This window comes from Vicugna pacos, chromosome 18, assembly GCF_048564905.1.
Source record: "Vicugna pacos chromosome 18, VicPac4, whole genome shotgun sequence".
Lineage (NCBI taxonomy): Eukaryota > Metazoa > Chordata > Mammalia > Artiodactyla > Camelidae > Vicugna > Vicugna pacos.
In genome coordinates, this window is record NC_133004.1 from 6,671,753 (window position 1) to 6,691,139 (window position 19,387).

General features: G+C 40.3%; 2 protein-coding genes across 2 annotated transcripts in view; both read left to right on the forward strand.

Annotated features, from left to right (window-relative positions):
- LOC140686882 (trafficking protein particle complex subunit 9-like) overlaps positions 1-19,387 on the forward strand; it is a 592,436-nt gene that overhangs the window by 446,066 nt on the left and 126,983 nt on the right. Inside the window, exons 5-6 of the mRNA XM_072942047.1 lie at positions 6,471-6,591; positions 13,247-13,373. Coding sequence (XP_072798148.1) covers positions 6,471-6,591; positions 13,247-13,373 — 248 coding nt within the window. The remainder of the gene's footprint in view (positions 1-6,470; positions 6,592-13,246; positions 13,374-19,387) is intronic.
- Positions 1-19,387, forward strand: part of LOC140686901 (trafficking protein particle complex subunit 9-like) — a 548,774-nt gene that overhangs the window by 56,785 nt on the left and 472,602 nt on the right. The window lies entirely within an intron of this gene.

The window sequence follows — 19,387 nt, forward strand, 5'->3', positions numbered from 1 at the left end:
GTCTGGTGGTCTGCTTTGTAATTCACATGTCTAAAGAATGTATCTTATTCCCCTCACCCCATGACTTACCTAAAGATACACTAAGCCTTTGTACTCATGGTGGATTCTACAATCTCTGTCTCATCCTTCTTTCCCCAAGTTCCTGCTTACTATCACACAACTGTTAATGACGTTTTCCTTTGATTATACACAATAAATATGGGAGCATTTGAGAGGCTCGTGGAGTTGGGTCCCTACGCCCTCTCTCTTTCGTGACTTTTTCCACAGAGTCTTGAGTATTCATTCCCTGTACGTAAGACTTCTGCCAGCCAGAACCCACAGTTCCAGGTGAGAAGGATGCAGGCTTTATCTCTCCTACCCGAGGGAGAGAGAGTAGAAAATTGAGATCTGCTCTTCCGTGGTCCCTTCCTGCCCCAGGTCTGCTCCAGTTCACCTGCAGCCTTCTGGCCTCTGCTCACACTGCCTCTGTCCCAGGACTGACAGCAGCCTTTTCTTCCCTGGTAAACATTTCCTGTGCCTTTTAGAAGTTGGTCTCTTCTCTGCAATACAACCCTGGCAGATGTGATGGTGGTAAACGTGCTGGTGGGCAGTCACTTGGGGACTGCCAGGAGCCATGCTGATTCTCCTGAGTCTCTCATTCGGGGTTACAGAACTGTCGAGCAGCAGAGGAAGCCCTTTAACGTGAGGCCAGCTCAGCATTGCATCACTTTCATTTTATTTTTGAATTTTCAGTGGAGAAATTATTTGTAGCAAACTGTTCCAGATTTTTGGCTGCCTGCTTTCCTCACCACCATTTCCTTGTTGGCTCTGGTGCTTGTTGTAAGAACCAGGTTTCTTCTCTGGTTATTTCTAGCAGCTGGGCTTGCCGAATCCTTGATCTGCATTTGAAGCAGAATGCTTCTTCGTGATGTCAAGCTGATTTTCCTATTTCTGAATATTTCGTGTACACTCAGCAACTCTTTCAAGTGAAATGCTCTTGTCCAATTCTGTTAACCCATATTTGCCGATCTCCTGCTTTCATGCTGAGGGCAGTTTCTTCTTCCTGTAATAAAAGTTAGCAATTTGCATTTACTATTTGAAGGTTCTGGCCCTAGGTGCTTTTGTCCTTAACAGTTTTAATACAATTCACCCAGTAAAATGTGCAGCGGTTTTTACTCAAAGCCCAGAATTGTGCATCGCAGTCAATCTTAGAATATTTTCATCCCCCAACAGGAAGCCCTGTATGCACAAGCAGTCATTCCCATCTTACTCATCCTCCCCCAGCCCCAGGCAGCCATTGTTCTCTCTCTATGGATTTGCCTGTGCTGGACATTTCATGTAAAACAAGTTATTTCATGTAAATGGAACTGTCTATTGTGACTGACTTCTTTCACACTGAGTAACTTTTTCAATGTTTTTCCAGGTTGTGGCCTGGGTCAGTAATCTATGCTTTGCTATTGCTGAATTATATTCTACTGTATATCTGGGCCCTACTGTTTACCCATTCATCAGGTGATAGTCGTTTGTGTTGTTTCTGCTTTTTGTTTGTGAAGAGTAATGGCGCCGTGAATACTCCTGTAGGAATTTTTATGTGGACATTTGTTTTCAGTTCTCTTACTTGTGTGACCAGAGAGCAGAAATGCTGGGTCATTCATAAACCAAATGTTCAACTCTCTGAGGACCTGCCAGGCTGTTTTCTAAAGTGGCCACACTGTGTTACATCCTCACCAGCAAGGGCTGCGCTCTCCGCTTCCTCTGTGTCTTCATTAGTGCTTGTTACACATTTTTTTTATTATAACCTATTGTAGTAAGTGTGAAGTGGTTTCTCCTAGTGGTTTTGACTTGATTTCTTTTACAGCTAATGATATTGAACATCGTTTGATTGTGCTTATTGGCCATTTGTATATTTTCTTTGAAAAATACATTTTCAGATACTTTATACACATTTTAATTGAGTTCTCTTTTTCTTGTTGAGTTGTAGGAGTTTTTTCTTTTATTTGAAGATACAAATACTTAATCAGATAAATAATTTGAAAAAATTTTCTCCTCTCTGTTGTTTTTTCACCTTCTGGATGGTGTCCTTTGAAGCAAATTTTTAACATTTGATGAACTCCAATTTATCACTGTTTTCTTTGTTCCTTGAGCTTTTGGGGTAATATTTAAAATCTGAGGTATTTTATTTAAACTTTTATATAAAAAATAACTTAATTCTTAAGACCGTTCTAGGAGATGGGTGCTGTGGTTGTCCCCAGTCTATGGATAGGAGACTGAGGTGCAGAAAATTTCACTGAAATATCAGTGTCACAGCTACCCAGTGCTGTGGGATTTCAGACCCTCATGTTTGTCCCCAGCATTTGTGATCTTCACCACCATGCTCCACTACTGCCTGGAATCATTAATGAAAAAGTTTTCCTTTTTTGATTTCTTGATTGTTTGTTTTCTCATTGGGGAACTCACCTCTTCATTTTCCTTGCAGAGATCTGTGTAGGTTTATTTTAGATCTCATGTACTTATTTATTACACAGGCTCCAGTGATGATTGTGCCTAGTTGTTCTAATCAATTCATACTCAAGTCTTTCCTGCTCATGAAACTAAAAAGAGAGTCATGATTTACATAATGCTCAAAGAAGAATGTACTTGAGTGATTTTATTTTTCTAACCAATCAAACAAATCAAATAAAAACCCGGTGTTGGAACAGATTATAAGCCCTGCAGAATAGGGTCACTGTCTTCCTTGTGTTTCATTTGATTTGTCACAGTGTCTGGATAGTGCCTTGCTGTCCAGCAGTTTTGTGAGTATACGGTGCTCGTGAATCATTGTAAGGAAAGAATTTTGACAACAGACTGTGTTGTTCATTTCACAAGGGAAAAGATCATATAGAAATACTGCTCAGATTTATTTTAAAATTAAGCTTGGTGTTTTGAGAAGGGTTCAAGAAACCATACAAAAATCTTTTTCACTAATTTTAAATCTATCTTAGACACATTATGCATACATAGCAGAGTAACTTATCAACTAGTTTTGACAAGAGGAGTGTATTATTGATTATCTATTTTAGTTGAAATATTCTACCTGGGATAAAGTAATCAGTGCCCATAAATGAACAAATATGTTTGTATTTCTATGCAACATGGGAGCAGACTTCATATGTTTCTATATAATATATATGACTGTGTGTTTTAATCTGTCTGTCAGTGTTTTTATAGTTTTTCAGCAATGTTGTAACTTTAGAATTCTTCTATGGAAATCACCCCCAATTCTAGTGCAGTTTGTACTGTGTATCCTGTCTTATGCATGGGATTCCACTGTCCCCTCTGTGAGGAATTTCCTCTCCTATTGAGTTAGTAGCAGAGTTAAAGGAACTGTGATTTCTAGGCCTTTGCTCTCCATGTGTTTGCAGTTGGCTGTCAATCAAGATTTTCTCTTTCTTGAGTTTTCATTGTTCAATTAGAATTTTGGAAATAACAATTAATATGTTGCAACACTCTCCCTAGAAACTTGATGTGTTTGTGCTTTTCAGTTTCCAATTTACAAAAAATGTAAATGCACTCCTGTTTTTAAATAGTCCTTTTTCACTAGATATTTGTTTACTTCTTTATAGTCAAAATATTTTTTCCCAATGAATGAATCGGTTTGCATGTTTTAAAAGATACTTTACTTTTTAAATTTCTTATTCTAACAGGTATATTCGTTGTATAGAATTTAGAAAATAAGGATAAACACAATTATAACTTAAAAATGGCCTCTAATCTCACCTGGAGATACAGTTGTAAGGTTTGAAATTGAGAATTACAAGTCCTCTCAAACTCTTCTTCTATTTCAAGTACGGTTTGGTTACTGAGATCCTCGAATTCTCATATGAATTGTAGCAGCAGATAGTCAGTTTCTGCAGAGGAACCCACTGGGATTGTGATCGAGTCCACATTGAATATATGGATCGCTCTGGGGAGCACTGCCATCCCAAGAATGCTGTCATTTGATTCAGGAATGTGCGTGGTGTGTCTGTCCAGGTATTTAGGTATTCTTTAATTTTTTTCAGCATTGCATAGAGTTTACATTGGATTATTTTACTATATATTTTGCCTTTATACTGAGGACAAGTGTGCAAGGTACCGGGATCAGAAGTGTATTGGAGCTCCGCAACTTGCTGCCACCATGGACGCTGTGCTCTTGCTTCGCCCACTGTACAATGTTGCACAAAATAGGACCTAAGTAACTCTCCCTTGAAAGAATGATTATATGATTGCTGGATGATGCTTGAGATTCCTTGTGATGATGTCTTTTTCCCAGAATTTCGCCTCTTCTTAACTATGCCCTTTCCCTTCCTTTCCTCCAGCCTGTGTTTCAGCCTGCCTGTGGCATTGATTTTCCTTGTCTGTGGACTCTTCCTTTCACTAGTTCGTGATAATGTTACATGTGAGATGTGGAAACTTGCTAGATGTCAAGAAAGAGCAAATCCATTGCATGCTAGATTTTTTAGTGTGTTATTGTATTATCGATTGAAATGAAATCAGGCTGACCCATTGAGCCATCCCCTGAGCTCTTTTCGCCTTCCTACAGGTGATACTGCTCTCGTTGCTGCATGTGCCCTTCCCCCAGACTTGGTTTTGGAGTTGAGTAAGTCACCATCACTGGAGCCCTCTCTTTAAATGATGACGAGAACATTTGCTCTATCTCCTTGTTTGGGGACTTCGATGAGATGAGGCAACAGATAAAGAATGGAGCCCCACCTCATTCTGATCCCCGCTCTTTCCGTTCCTTTCTCCATGGGAAGAGTACAATTCAAAAATATAAAGATTGTGAGCTAATGAGATAGACAAGACAACCGATCATTTATTAAATACCCTTTCATGCCAGAAACAAATGTATTATACACACAAAAAGCACATAAAATACGGTAGTACTGTGGTTACAAACGTGGGTCCGAGTTAGAGTCCTGGTCTGGAGTGACAAGTCCTGTGAGATGGAGAATTGACAGGTCGGCTTAGCCTCTCTTGGACTTGTTTTCTGTCCTGCAGAGATGGGGCTCACTAGGCGTCCCTCCCCCGTAGAGGTGCTGAGGGGTGTAAAAGACACGTGTAGGCAGACCGAGCACAGCTGCTCTTTCCTCGTAAGTGCAGGATAGCATCGCTTTTGCGGTGATGGCTTTATGACCGCACCGTGTAGACTCTCAGTGCTCCAAAGGGATGCCTTGCAGATTGGAGATGGGATTCTCACTTCTGTAAATACCCAAGGATTGTGTTATTGGGCCTTGCTGATTTGACTCTATTCTTTAGAAAGTACATAATGTAGATATATTTTTCAAACATGCATGAATTTTTTCTTTTATTATTTATAGTTCTACCCTCTCATCTCTTGGTGTGACTTTTCATGGAATCCAGGAAACAGTCCTAAGCAACCTGCCTCTTCACACTTCTCCGTGGTGGTTTCCTTCCCTGACTAGAAGAGGGTTTTGCATAGGTAATTTTGATTGCTCCCCTTCTCTTGGAGACTCTCTGTTTTTCTGCCCATCTCTCACCTGTCCATCTGTCCATTTCTCTACCCACTCATTCTTCTGACTTGTTTCAATAAGCATTTCAGGCAGCTTACAGAAGAACAGATACCAAATAAACAGGTGAGAAAATGGGGCCAAGTTCATACAGTGAGGCTAGGAGTTGAGCCTGTGTGAGAGTTGCAAGCGTGAGACACACGCCTCTGCCTTGTGACTTATAAGATAGACAACATCAATGTGCCTGAAGCTCCCAGCAGACACAGGGAAACAGGGTTTGTGGGAGATGCTCATTGGCTATGAAATAAATAAGTGGCTTAGTAGAAGCCCAGCCTTTCCAAGTATTAAGGCTTAGGAGAATATTTTAGTGTCTTCCAAAATCAGATTATTGCATCTTTTCTTTTTCAGAGTTTTATGTATATTTGGTTTACATTCTATACCTGGAAATTTCTCCAAAACTTCTGCCCACGTGAGTCCCATGACTCGGGAATGGGGTGGTTCTGCTCATTGACGGGTGTTGGCCAGAAACGGAAAATGACAGCCTCAAAGGAGCCTGGGATTTATCAGTTATGCTTTGTCAGTGCTGTAGATTTCAGAAAATGCTTTCACCTTTTCTTTCCATCTGAGGCAGCAGCGCGCTCTCTTACCAGCATCAGGAGCTCAGGGCCACGGGATGGTGGGGGCTGACTGCACTGCCATCAAGACAGCTGAGCTAGTCACTGCAGGTGTGGTTCTTTTACATACTGCAGTTCATGCTCTTTACTAGAATGTTTCAACAGGGAGTTAATTAACTGAGTTAATTAACATTTTATAAATATGATGCTTTGTTGAAAAGAGAGTCATAGGCAGAATATAAGTTGTGATCACTTTAAAAATGGTTTCATTACTGAAATTTCAGTAGGAAAGATCCAGTTTATCTTATTTCCGCCTCTCTTTAAAAGTAACAAAGAAACAAGACAGAAAAAGCAGAGGATGATTTCTGTTCTTCCTCTCGGCTTGCAGGTGCCCTCACCTCCAGTGGCATCCATCCAGACACCAGCACTGACACTGGCCGTGCTCAGAACTGCCTCAGCCCTGAAGACACATCTGACAAATGGAAGGGGGCCGCGCCCTGTTACAGCAGGTGCTCTCACTTTGTGGGTCCTTATGTAACTGCGCGGTGTTATTCAGGATCGCCCTTTCTACACTTTGTGACGCTGCTGCGGTGTCTCCTAGTTATTTGTTTCTGTAAGTACTCGTGTAATTTTCCAATGTGTGGTACTAGACATCTAAAAATGCATTTTTCAGATGAAAAATAGTGTGTATTTAATATAAATGTCTGAAAAAAGGGTCAAAAGGATCTATCCTGGTGCCAGTACTCAGAGATAATAATTAACACATTAACATCTATTTTCTGTTCTTTTCATCAGTGTGTATTACCTCTGTCATAAAAACCAGCGAGCAATGTGTGCCTGTTTGCTGTGTGGAGACCTCCATTTTCCATTCGGCTTATTACACATTTTTCTACAATATTCTATCTCCCCTGGCATGATTTTTAATGACTAGTATAGCATTCTGTCTTGTGGAGTCCTCGTCCATTTTACTTTGGACTTAAATAAACTTTTAAATTCCAAGTATACTTAACTGAAATTCTGAAAAGAGATCTGTTGTGGTATCGAAAGTCCCCTACTTCCCTTCCCCTTTTTTCCTGAGAGTAAAAACTGCTGACAATGTGGAGTATATATTTCATGACCTTTATGCCTATGTCATATAAATAAACACATACATACACGTATATGAGAAATCTATGTCTATGTGTGTGTATATATGCTTTATTGAAAAATAAGGCCATACTATATATTTTCTGCAGCTCGGTTTATTCACTCAGGTATATATCACAGACATCCTCTCCCTCTAGACTCACCCGGTCCTTTCAGATAGAGTAGAGGGTTTTCCTGATATGCAGGTTTGGTCTCTTGTGTAAGGACACCTTTCGTGGGAGCGTACTGTGGACAAGGCCTTGGACCACGCCGAAACACCGGAACTTTAGTGCCCAGAGCTCACCGTGATTTACCGCATCATTGTCTTGATGGTGGACACTTAAGTTTTCTCCATTTTCCACTGTCAGAAAGGGTGTTTGACTGGCATACTTCTTATACAAACATTCCTGTGATCTTGTATGAGTATTATTTTCATTAAGTTTTCTGGAAATTTAGTCCTTGGATGTGACAACTACATAAATCACAGGCTCCTTTCAAGTGAATCTAGAAATTCCTTCTCCTGTGGGGCATGAAAAGATGTAGAATAACTTATGTAACCAATTCTCTATCGCTGGATATGATTTCACTTCAGCTTTTCTTCTCACCATTGTAAACAGTGCTGTGTAAATTCTCTGATAAGTACATCTTTTTGAACTGAATTTTTCTAAATGAAACGATTCCAAAATGTGGAGTTCAGCCTGTGTGTACACACGTTTTTCAGAGTTTACATATCCATTGACATGTCATCCTCCAAAAGATCTCTCACAGTTTGTTCTCTCAAAGATGGACACTAGCTAGAATATCTTTTAAAAATATGTGCCAATATGATGAGCAAAAGTACTTTTTCATTGTTTTAATTTGCACTTGATGACCAGTGAGGTATTGAGCATTTTTCACTCATTAGCCATCTGACTTTTAAAAAGTGAATGATCTCTTTTGTCCTTTGCACACATTTAAGTGAGGCAGCTTCTTGTTGCTTTGTGACAGCTCTATGTATATTATGAACATTAACCCCTTGTCTTCATCAACATGTATCAGAGAGCTTTCCCTTGTCATTTTTTGCCTTTCATTTTGTTCAGTAGGTTCATTTTTGTTGTGGCCCAAAATAATCTTAAGATTGTAAATGTCTTCTTTTTGGGTTTTATTCCTGATATTATTCTTAGAAATACTTTCTTATAATGGTATAAATTTCTTCTGTAGGTTTTTTTAATCTCTAAGTTGGAGATGATGATGGTACTTATTATAGTGAAGAGAGGTTGAATTAATATGAGCAAAGAATTATATTCGCTGTTATTAGTACTTTCTAATATTCACATCACATTCTGTAATTTTTCTTGTGGTCATTATGACTGGAATAGAATTTGTTTTTTCCAGGGGATTCTCTGATTGTCCCAAGACAATTATTGAATTCCTACTTTGCTTTTTAACTTGAAATCCCACCTGTAAAGAATACTTATGTACACTAGAGTCTCTTTTTGAGCTCATGGTTTATTTTTATCAATCTTACTTTCTTACACTAGCACTATATCTTACATATTGTAAACATTTATTTAATATCTGACAGTGCGATTTTTTGATTCTCTTTTCGATCCCAAATTTTCTTGGTTAGTATTATGACTTTATTATTCCTGAAGAATTCTAATATAATTTTTCAAGTTAAAAAAAAAAAGAAGTGCTGTCGTGGGATTTTTTAGTACTTTTGAATTATCTTTAGGAGAACATACATTTTTACAAAACTGCTTTCCTCCATACAAAATGTTGATGTCTCTACTTTCACACCTCTTACTTTACCCCACAGTACAGTCCTGCACTTCCTCTATGTACAACATGGGCATTGTTTTTGAGTTTATTCCAGATTATTGTTGATGTTTTTGTTAATTATTTAAGTCAGAATTTTTTGCTATTGTATATTTTAACTGTTAAAACTGACACCTAGGAAGGCAGAATCGGTTTGTAAATACTCACTTTGTAACTTCTCATTTAAAATTGTAAGTATTAAGTACTTGTTACAGAATCCTTTCTTTTCTGTTTTTAAAAATTTGTTTCCAAGATTCTCAAAATGGTCATAGCAAAGTAGTATAGGTGGGGACAGAGATGGAGAGAGGTAGTGTGGCTCATGTACAAACTGTGAGCACTTTCATGGCTGTGTTTACGCTGGAAAAGCCGCTGAAGAGTCCAGGATAAAACAGGGGTGGCTTTGTATGCAGTTGAAAGCCAGCTTTCTTGCCTGGTGAAGCCTGGTGGGCGTGACAGGTAGATGATCAAGGTCGAATGGAGGTTATTGGCTGCACAGAGCGCTGTGTCTGAGAATTGGAGAATATCGCCATGGGAAATGCTTGGTGCCAGGAACAAAGCAGAGGAGCTGGGGACCCTGTGTGTTAAGGAATTTCCAGCCCTCGGAGTGGGAAGATCAGACTCTGCATTCAGATCTGAGTTTGAATTCATCCTCTTTAGTTTACTTGTCCTCTGACTTTTGTCAAGCTATATACCCTCTTTCACTTCCTGTTTTCTTATCTCTCAAAATAGGAGAATTACAGCCTGCTGCTAGATTGTTTGATCAGGTTAAATAATTAGTGTCTATAAGATGCCACGTACAGTCACAAGCTCAGTGAGAAATGGGCTGTCACCTGTTCTTCTGCAACTCAGTGCTTGACAAGACATGTGGGAAAGCCAGTCCCTAATTTGTGTGTGATGCAAGTAGGAACAAAATTAATGTCTTGCTTTTCCCTAGCAGTATACTTACAGCTTTGCTTCATTTACTTCTTTCCTCCTTTCCTTTCCCCTTTCCCATCCTCCACCAAAAGATCCTGAGACTCTCTCAGAATAGTAGATTCAAATTACTTTAAAGGTTGGCTCATCCTCATGAAATGATAGTAACATAAAAAAAATCTGTGCACATCCCAGAATACATTGTATTTGATTTACACACACACGTGTGCACACATACACACACACACAATCAGTCTACCTTCCACTTGCAGAGGGATTAGGACCACTTTTTCTGAGTTTTCACTCACTGAGCTTGAGAACAATGTCTCTTACACAGACTTTCACCAGGCTTCGTGCATGGTGTTTTTAATTGAATTTCGGCTTTGTGGCCATAGATATAGTCTCCTAATAGAAGAGAAAAAGTGGAGACATAGATATTCCGCTGAGATATTGGTGTCATCATATTTTAGTTGGAAAGGACTTAAGACAGCATAGAGTAGTAATAGTATATGGGTGAGAATCCATGATGTTGTAACTTGGACAAGATCATGGACCTTCTGCCGTCTTGTCCACAAAGGTGAAGAGGCAACTGGGCAGGGGATGGTAAGGATCCTTCTTGCTTGAGTTCCATGTTCTTGCTAGTTTTCATTGCTCAGTTGCCTTTAGTTTATGTCCATGAGGCCTCTCATGGGAAGGTCACTCTGTCCTGATAGATTGAGTTTCTTATCAGCAAAAAGCTCTGGACCCACTCATATTTCCCAGAGTTTTCTGCTGACCTGCTGACACTTTATATAATTGAGACCTAAGAAACTACTGAATATAAAATCCTTATTGTTATTGTTTGCCCTCGAGTTCCATAGGAAGGGGTGCTGTCTCAGGCTGTCTAAAGCCAGATCTGAACAAAGATAGGGTGACAGGCTGTGCTGCTGGTCCTCCACAGTTGAAGGGGATTTCCAACTTAGCTTTATATTCAAGGCAGATGAGTTCAAATCTTGCCTTTACCAGTTATTATCTTTGTGAATTTGGGGAGAAACTGTACTTTTTTGTGTCCAAATTTGTTTATCTGTAAGTAAGTTCAGTATTTATTTTAAGGTTTCTGTTTTAGAATTGAATGAGCTAATACTCTCATTTATACCTAAAATAGTGATCTCATGGTTCTATGCTGGTGCCTTGGTAGTTGATTACTAAGGGACTCCGTAGTGAGATTGGGGGTGGGGGACCCTGGATAATAGAGCTTATATTCCAGGATATGCTTGTAAAAGAATGGATGTGCAGTGGATTTTTAGTAAATATCTACTCCTTTCCTAATCTGCATTGATTGTGTATATATCTTTATACTAATATATGAACAATTTTTATTGCAATTTAAATATCTTTGTAGTATTTACAATATCTAGTTATAAAAATATGTGAAATAAAAAGATTTGAATTTATTTTCTTTTCAATAAGCAAAACAAAATAAAATAGAAAAGAAAAAAGTTTTGAAGGAGTAGAAATAATTTTATTTCTGTGGAATCAATTCCTTGTAATAGGTTTTTTGTTCATGTTGTTAAAAAGCATATAAAATTGATAGGTTGTGAAATATTGGAAATGAGGAAACAGTGGAGACATACTACCTCTAAGGCAGTCAATTTGTTACCAAGTCCAAACTCGTTCTGCTTGCTGCATGACAGGCCAATTAATCGGGAGATGAGATGTTGGAGTAAGGAAAAGGGACTTTATTTGTAAAGCTGGCTGACCCAGAAAATGGCATATTGTTATCCAGTAGAACTCTCTTCCCCAGGGCAGAATTCAGTCTCCTTGTATACTAAAAAGTGGCGGGGATGTGGCTGGTTGTTGCAAACTTCTTGCTGTATGAATTGTTTGTCCTTGAAATCCTTTGTTCCTGCAGCTGTCCATGTGGGTCAAATTATGGTGCCCCGATAAAACCTCCAAAGAAAAGAAAGGTTATTCACTATTTTACAACTTGCCATCTATACATAAGTGTAGAAGAGCAAATATCCTTAAAGATCAGAGCCCGGAGAATAGACCCTCCTGGATATTTCAGGCTAAAGGCAACTTTCTTTTACAAAAGGTGCAGAGATAGCAAGTCTGAGCCTAGAAAACAAGGTACAGGATTAAAGCCAAATGAACACATCTAACATGGAGTGAAATTTGTTCTTTCTATTACAATTTCTTTTTCTCCCTCATAAATAATTTTAGTAAGAAACATGAGCAATTTTTTAATTTTTGCTTCTTAATAAAGGACTACAAACTACAATTTAGTGAGCAGGGATGCTGTGCGTGCCTTGGTGTCACAGCAAACTCTTGTTGGTGGTGGTCGACCCTGCAACATGCCTGATGCCCCATGAGTGTTGGTGAGGGTCCCCCTAACCAGGGGCTCTATTCAGGAACCACCATATGCGCGTTGACCTCTGGCACCTCTTTTTCAGCTGCAGGAAATTTTTTCAGATTCTATGATAGAAAAATCACTCCAGCTAGGGATAATCAGGGAATAAAGGAAGAGGAAAAGGGCTTGAAGTAGAGTAGAAGAGAAAGACAGAAGCTCAGGGAGCCTGGGGTTTTGGCAGCACTGCCTCGGGAGAGAGAGGAGCAGAGGTGTGGATGGGACCGGCTATGGAACCAGCTCCTGCAGCTTTCCCTGCACCCAAGCCACACAGCTTTTAATAGGGCCCAGGACTCTCTCCTGGCTGGATGTCACCCTGGGCAGAACCTTGAGAATCGAAGGTAAGGGGTGGGCAGCACTCACCTAGCGGGTCACTGAGGACTTTGGTCAAGTCCACATTGACTTTTCCAGTCATGTGCCTTCACCTGTTCTTTATCTCAGGATCTGAGAAGCAGGAGCAAGGAACTCAGGGAGAGATCCAGGAAGATATCTGACTGTGTTAAGAGACGACAGTCACAGTGACACTGGGAGCGAAGACACTTGCAGCAAAGTAAAATAACTTCACAACTATTGCATCAGAGCTGCATGTGTGAGAGAGCCTAAGCCTGTCTCAGAGTGCAGGGGACAAGCGGAATGGAATGGTAAAATTAACACTGACAATTGAAATTTTGTTAAATAGCCTGCTACTTTTAATTTTATCACTTCAATGTATGCAGGTGTATTTCTATGAGCATTTATAGGTTCACACAACCCCACCAGCCCCTCTTGCCCCCATGGGGGATGGGATTTCTCAAGTACAGTGCCCCTCCTGCTTGCTTGGGCCACGCTGCGGGTCCTCACCTGGGGCCAGACTGCTACAGTACACTGAGTCCCCGAGGCACGGCCTGGGATACATGACAGGAACAACTGTGCTCTTGGCTGAGGGCCTCCATTTCCCCCTGCAGTGTAAGAATGCCGGTGACTCAGTTAGAAGCATGCATCCAAGCCGTCCTTCCGTGTCATCACCATCTAGAAGCGGTGCCTGAATCTTCTGAATTTCTGCAGAATGTGGTTTACAATCACCTTGAACAAGTGAGTGTGTGTCCTCTTTCAAGTGGAGGAGTTACTGCCGTTTTCCTGGAACTTACTCACCACTAGTCCATCTGATTTTTCTGTGCTAGGATTCAGTATGGCCTGCTAATAACTCTGCAGTCAGATCTAGAAACCCTGATGAAGAGGATTATTTATTTTCTTTCTTTATATGATAGTATTTTACTTTCAAATTTCTGAGTTTTCAGTTCTTGGAGGAATTTTTTCGGGGGTTGGAGAAACAACTTTGCTCTTACCATCTTTGTGACCTGTTGCTATATGCGTCTCACCTGTCTTCTGTCACTTGTGAGGCGGTACTATTTTTGACCCTGTCCGGGTTGTTCCTATTTTAAAACATAAAATCTGTAAAAGTACAGTCCCTTTTACTCCGAAGACATTCCACAAATACTCCTTTAATCTGGGTATGGTTTTAAGAAGACACAATAATTAGAATATATACTTGCAGGTTGCCAGTGCAAAATCCCCAAATTAATAGTCGAGCTCAACATCTAAAATCTTTCTAATCTACCATGGATTTGTATGGATAAGTGAAGTAGTTTGCTAAGAACTCAATCCTCCCAAGCTGATGCTCTGCCAGATGGTGGAGCCGAGGGACGAGGGTGTGTCCTGCCCTTCCTGAGCTGACAGTTTCATGGCAAAGACCTTCACCAGGTGAAGAAATTGAAGTTTCTTCTAAGAACAGTGGGTCTGAAATGAGTCCAAAAGCGTGGGAGAGACACAATCACATTTGTCTCAAGTAGGGGAGAGTGGCTGTGGGGCCACTTGGGAGACTCATGAGTCCAGGTGGGCAGTGTTGTTGGCTTCCACTTGAGCGGTGGGACGGTCAGTGGGTAAAAGCGTACAGATTGAAGACATGTTTAGATGGTAAAGAGGAAAGGATCAATGATTTCTGTGAAGGTAGGATGGAGTAAGGCCCAGGTTTCTTGGTGGATTAATGAGTTAAATAATGGTCCTGCTGTGTTCTGAGGAGGGAAAGCAGCAGAGGGAGTTCTGGGGGAAAACTGATGAGTTCAGCTGTGGGTAAAGTGAAAGGCTGTTAGATGTGTGGTCTGGGAGCTCTGGTGAGAGCCAGTAGTGAGTAGGGGGCGGGGAGAAAGACTTTCAAATCATTTTGTCTTGTGAAAATACATACAAGAATGAGTAATGACACAACCCCTGTATATTCTGGATTTAAAACCCAGTAACATTTTGCTATATTGACTGCAGGGGTTCTTAATTTTTTAATAGAAATAAAATAAATAGAAACAAAATAGTGGAGTTAATGAATATCTTAGAGTTGATGTGTGTCCTTGTATGTATTTTCATACCTCATCTGTTTATAAACATAATCTACAAAAAGTTAACTTGCTTAGCATTAGAGTTAAACAGAGGGACGTGACACACTCTGTTGGTGGTTCAAGGTGATTTCTTGGGCAAATTATGTAGCCTCTCTGTGCCTTAGTTGCATCTTCTGTGACTGCCCCGTGCCCCTCATCACAGCTGATTTCCTAGACTAGATGTTGGGAGGGAGGCTGCTGAAGGGAGTAAGAGGTGGCAACTGCTAGGGTCACTGAAGAGAGAGACAAAAACAGATTAAAGCCGAGAAACTGAGTGCTAATACCCTCAAAGGAGAAAGAATCCCTTAGTTTTTTGAGCCACTTAGCCTAAGAGAAAGAAAATCATGTGGATCCAAAGCTCTTGAGCATATGAGTATTGTGGGTGGGAGGGTGTCATCAGAAAAGGGTTGAGAAAAGGCCTTTTGGTTTCCCTTTACGTTTCCAGTAAGGATGAGGCGCAGAAGAAAAACCACCCGCTTCACTGTAGAAGGTGCTGTTTTCTGCAAAACTGACCGAAGGTTGGAAACCATTCATCAGTGGTGCTGGCAAAAGAAGAGACTTCTAGATTGGGTGGGGCACTTGCTGTGACTTCCAGGTAACCTGCTGGCTGGGGGCTGTGAGGCGGGCAGTAGGTTTGCAGTGTGACCTGGGCATAATCCCTGGCACTGAGGCTGCTGATCTGACTAGCAGAGCTGGGCAGACACCGTCCTAACGGGGCTGCTCGGGATGAGGCCTGGGACACCTGCCATGCTGAGGGCGAGAGGAGAGCTCCCCTGAGGTTGTGTCCCTGTGAAGATTAGAAACGTCCTCCTGCAGGGGAGGAAGAGCCTCTGAGCAGCGGGCCGGATGCACAGGCAAGACCAGCCTGAGCACGGAGATTTCAGGAAGCCGGAATTCATACAGGCCCGAACAGCCTTGTTCCTGAGAAACTGGAGGGAAAAGATGCTGCAAATTCAGGCTAAGTTCAGACACTATTGTGTGTCATGAGTGATAGGTAAAGACTGTTCAGGCAGCCACGAGAGAACCCTGTGGTTGTCCCAGTTGGGCGTCACACAGGAGGGAGGAGCAGAGTTATATACTTTGCCACTTATTAGCTGTGTGACTTTGAGCAATATCACCCCACTTCTCTCTATATATATCTACATCTGTAAAGAGACACAGTGACAAGCTCGTGTCATCAGAATGCTTTGTTTAGCTCTGATCCCCTTTGTCCAGTCCTGTCAGAGCTGCCCTGCAAGGTTCTGCAGCGGCTGCTCTTGCCCTGTGATGGGAGGGCATAAAAGGGCATTGTAGCACCCGAGGGCAGAAAGGGGTTGCTTTAAAAGCAGACATGTAGCCTCCTGCAGCTGCAGACCTGCAGGCAGTTTGGTTCATGGTCGTGGAGAGGACTTTGGAGGCCTTAGCGTCGTCTTAAGACTTGTTTTCCCTTGGGGACCTGATTTGCCTTTGCAGATTAATGTTGAAGATTTGGGCTTCTGGCAAAGCTGTTTTCAGAGATGGGTATATACGTAAAATATCATATAAAATAAAATGATTTATTTAACGTGAGCGACTTTGCAGCTGTTGGGAAGAGCTGTGTTGGCCTGGTCTCCACGGAGGACACCAAGGGTCAGCAGAGCGTGCGGGAGGGAAGGCAGCCTGCAGTGCTTCTGCGGGGGGTTCTCCCCAGCATGGTGCTCTGCTGAGTTGACTCTTCTCTGAGTTTGGTTGCCAGAGGAGCAGACAGCAAAGTAATGAGTTCTGGAGGGATTGTATAATGACAGGAAGAAATAGGAACCTGGAGATTTTCTGGACTAAAACACGCTTTTGGTTCCTGATTCAGTGTGTTCCATTACAGAATTGATGAGTTGTGTCTATTCTGGGACTTCATTGAAATAAACGTTCAGCCTAAATGTTAAGGGATTTGGTTTATTTGGCTGGAGGACTCGAGCCGGGATGACAGCCTCTCAGATCACTCTGAGGGACTGCTCCCAAGAGGTAGGGGAGGAGCTAGGATAAATAGAATCTTTACAACAAAGATCAGGTAATTGGAACAATAAAATATTGCTTGTTATCTAAAGAAAACCAGATATCTCAAGTTCAAGTATTTAGTGGTTTTCTATGTATGGTGGGAAGCAAACATTTGGGTCATTGAATTCATTCCTTTGGCAAGCCCCTGGCTATCTAGGGCCAGTATCCTGTCCTTTCTTGCACTGAGTCTGCTCAGAGGGCACCACTGTGAGTGGCTGAGAGGCCGGGCTGTAGGCATGTACTCGCTGGGGGTTGGCAGCAGCCGCTGATGACTCGGATTCAGCATTCTTTGTTTACTGTCATGGTTGCAGTATTTTCATGCACATTGTAGTATTTTCATTCACAGTGTTCCCCCTTGGTCCTAAATTCGACCAATATTTTGAGAGACATTTCATGACCAATTTTGTCCCACGTTGCTAGGATGGCTCATTCCTAGTTCAGGTGAAGAATCTTCTGAGTTGCCATTCAAGGTGTTAGTTTTTTTTATCAGGCCCTGTTGATACTAAAAGTTCTCTGGATCACCTGTCTTACTACTCTATTATGATCCAGGAAGTGTTTAACCTTCTTTGCTCATTCCCATACCTAGAATCACACTATTATATTTATTTTATTCAGGGTTATAAATTTTATCTGTTTCTTCAAGATGTTTAGCCATCATCAATCTTGTGGGCCTAGTTACACATTGGGAAATGTAACAGACAACAATTTTATAAAATAGACAGGATATAAGTAATACAGCTAGTAACGTTAATAAAGTCACGAGTAAGAATTTAATAGTCAAGAAGTTGTATTTTTGGGTTAAAATTTTGCTTGTGTTTCTGAGTTTGATCCTATGAGAAAGTTCATATTTATGGTCAGGGTCAGAGCAGGTATTAATTGGCCAGTTGAAATCTCCCACCTTGTAAGATCAACAGTGGCCTAAACAGAACTATAATTTCTTTTTAGAATAACATTTTTGAGGGCTACCTAGTTAGAGCCTTGGAGTAGGGAAACCCACCAAGGTAACACAGAAGTACTAGACATAGGTAATTTATCATAAACTTAACAAGTGGAGTAGTTCATAATCAAAGGTTGGAGAAATTATCAAAGTAATTGGTATACAGTCCTGGTCCGGTGTCTTGGGTCAGCAGTCTAGCTCAGATGTCGTCTTCTTCTCATCCTGGTATGGAAGCTTTTTCTCCATTTGGGCATTGTTTTAAGGTGAGCAGCGCTCTATAGGCCAGTGCACTGCAGGGGCTGTTTCAGATAGGAAATGAATCCGAGACTCCGTTTCCTTCAGCTTTGGTGTGTATGGTCTAGTTAAGAGTATCTGAAAAAGGGTCTTTCCATTCAGGTTGGAGACAGTTCTTTAAGTCATGCCTGTTGCAGTATGTATAATCCCCTGGCTGCAGGTCATGGGGCATTGGAATTTTACCCAAGGATAGATTACTGAGCTTCAGAATCAAACCTAGAGTATTCTTTTCATAATTCAATTAAACTGTACAGCAGTGTGACATAACAGCAAGGAATGATCTGGGAAGTGTCTTAGTAAATATGGACCTCAATTAACAAAACTAGAATTTAATATCGACTAAAATATAATTTTTTTCTCTCTAAAGTTACCCTCAGTTTTCTCAAATATAGCCAAATCAAGATTAATTTCTTTACAAATTAAATCTGATTATTTGATCATATAGGCTTTTTAAATTGACTGTGTTGGAAGTTTTAATACGGAGTCTCAGGGTAGAATGTTAATAAGGTTTTCTAAGGCCAAGAAAGCCACGTCAAGGCTTTTCATGGATTTTTGCCTTACAGATTTAGGTAAATTCTTTTCTCTTTAAAATCCTTAAAATACCTTTATACTCCTATATCTCTTAGGAGATGATCTCCCTAATTTGTCTGATAGAGCCACTGGGGACCTAAGTATTTTTAGTCTTTTGAGGGACCAGATAGAGAGAAGAGATAACTGTTCCAAGTCTGTATACATAGTTATAATTTATCAAATTGCTGTGAACCATAACTAGCTTAAGGAGAAGAGATTCTTTATGTCTGGGAAACAGGTTAAAAGGCAGTAGTATTTCAAACAATATCAAAAATTATAACCATATTCAGCTGGTTAATCAGTCCCATGTAACTAATTCTTTTAATGAGAGTTTTCATTAGAACTTTAAAATTTCTTACCCAGTTTAGTTCAGTGCTGTAGTTTGAAATTTATTAGAAATCAGTAAATCTCCTTGAAGAGAAAGCATTTTGCAAAACCATCAGAAGAAAACAATTAACTGTCTATAAATGACAAAAGATTTAAAAGCATGGTTAAACACCGTTACACTATAATCAATAAAGAAACCTGTTCACTATACCCATAATTATCACTGGTAACATTTCAGATAAACCAGAATTTTAGGGAGTCCATATAATTTCTACAATACCTATATTAATAATATTTCTCATTCAATATAACCTTAGAAGTTTTATGATTCATTTGACAATTCCATGTTATTTAAAATGCCAAATGAAACTTTATAGTTAAAAATCTCTCTTTGGGATGTTTCAGGGGCCTTCTGTAGCATCCCAAACTTAACTGGAGATTAAAAGAATTTTAATTAATTAAATTAATTTTTATTTAATTAATTAGAATTTTATATTTGGGGAGCTTTTTGAAAGATTTCAGAACACTTGATCAGATAAACA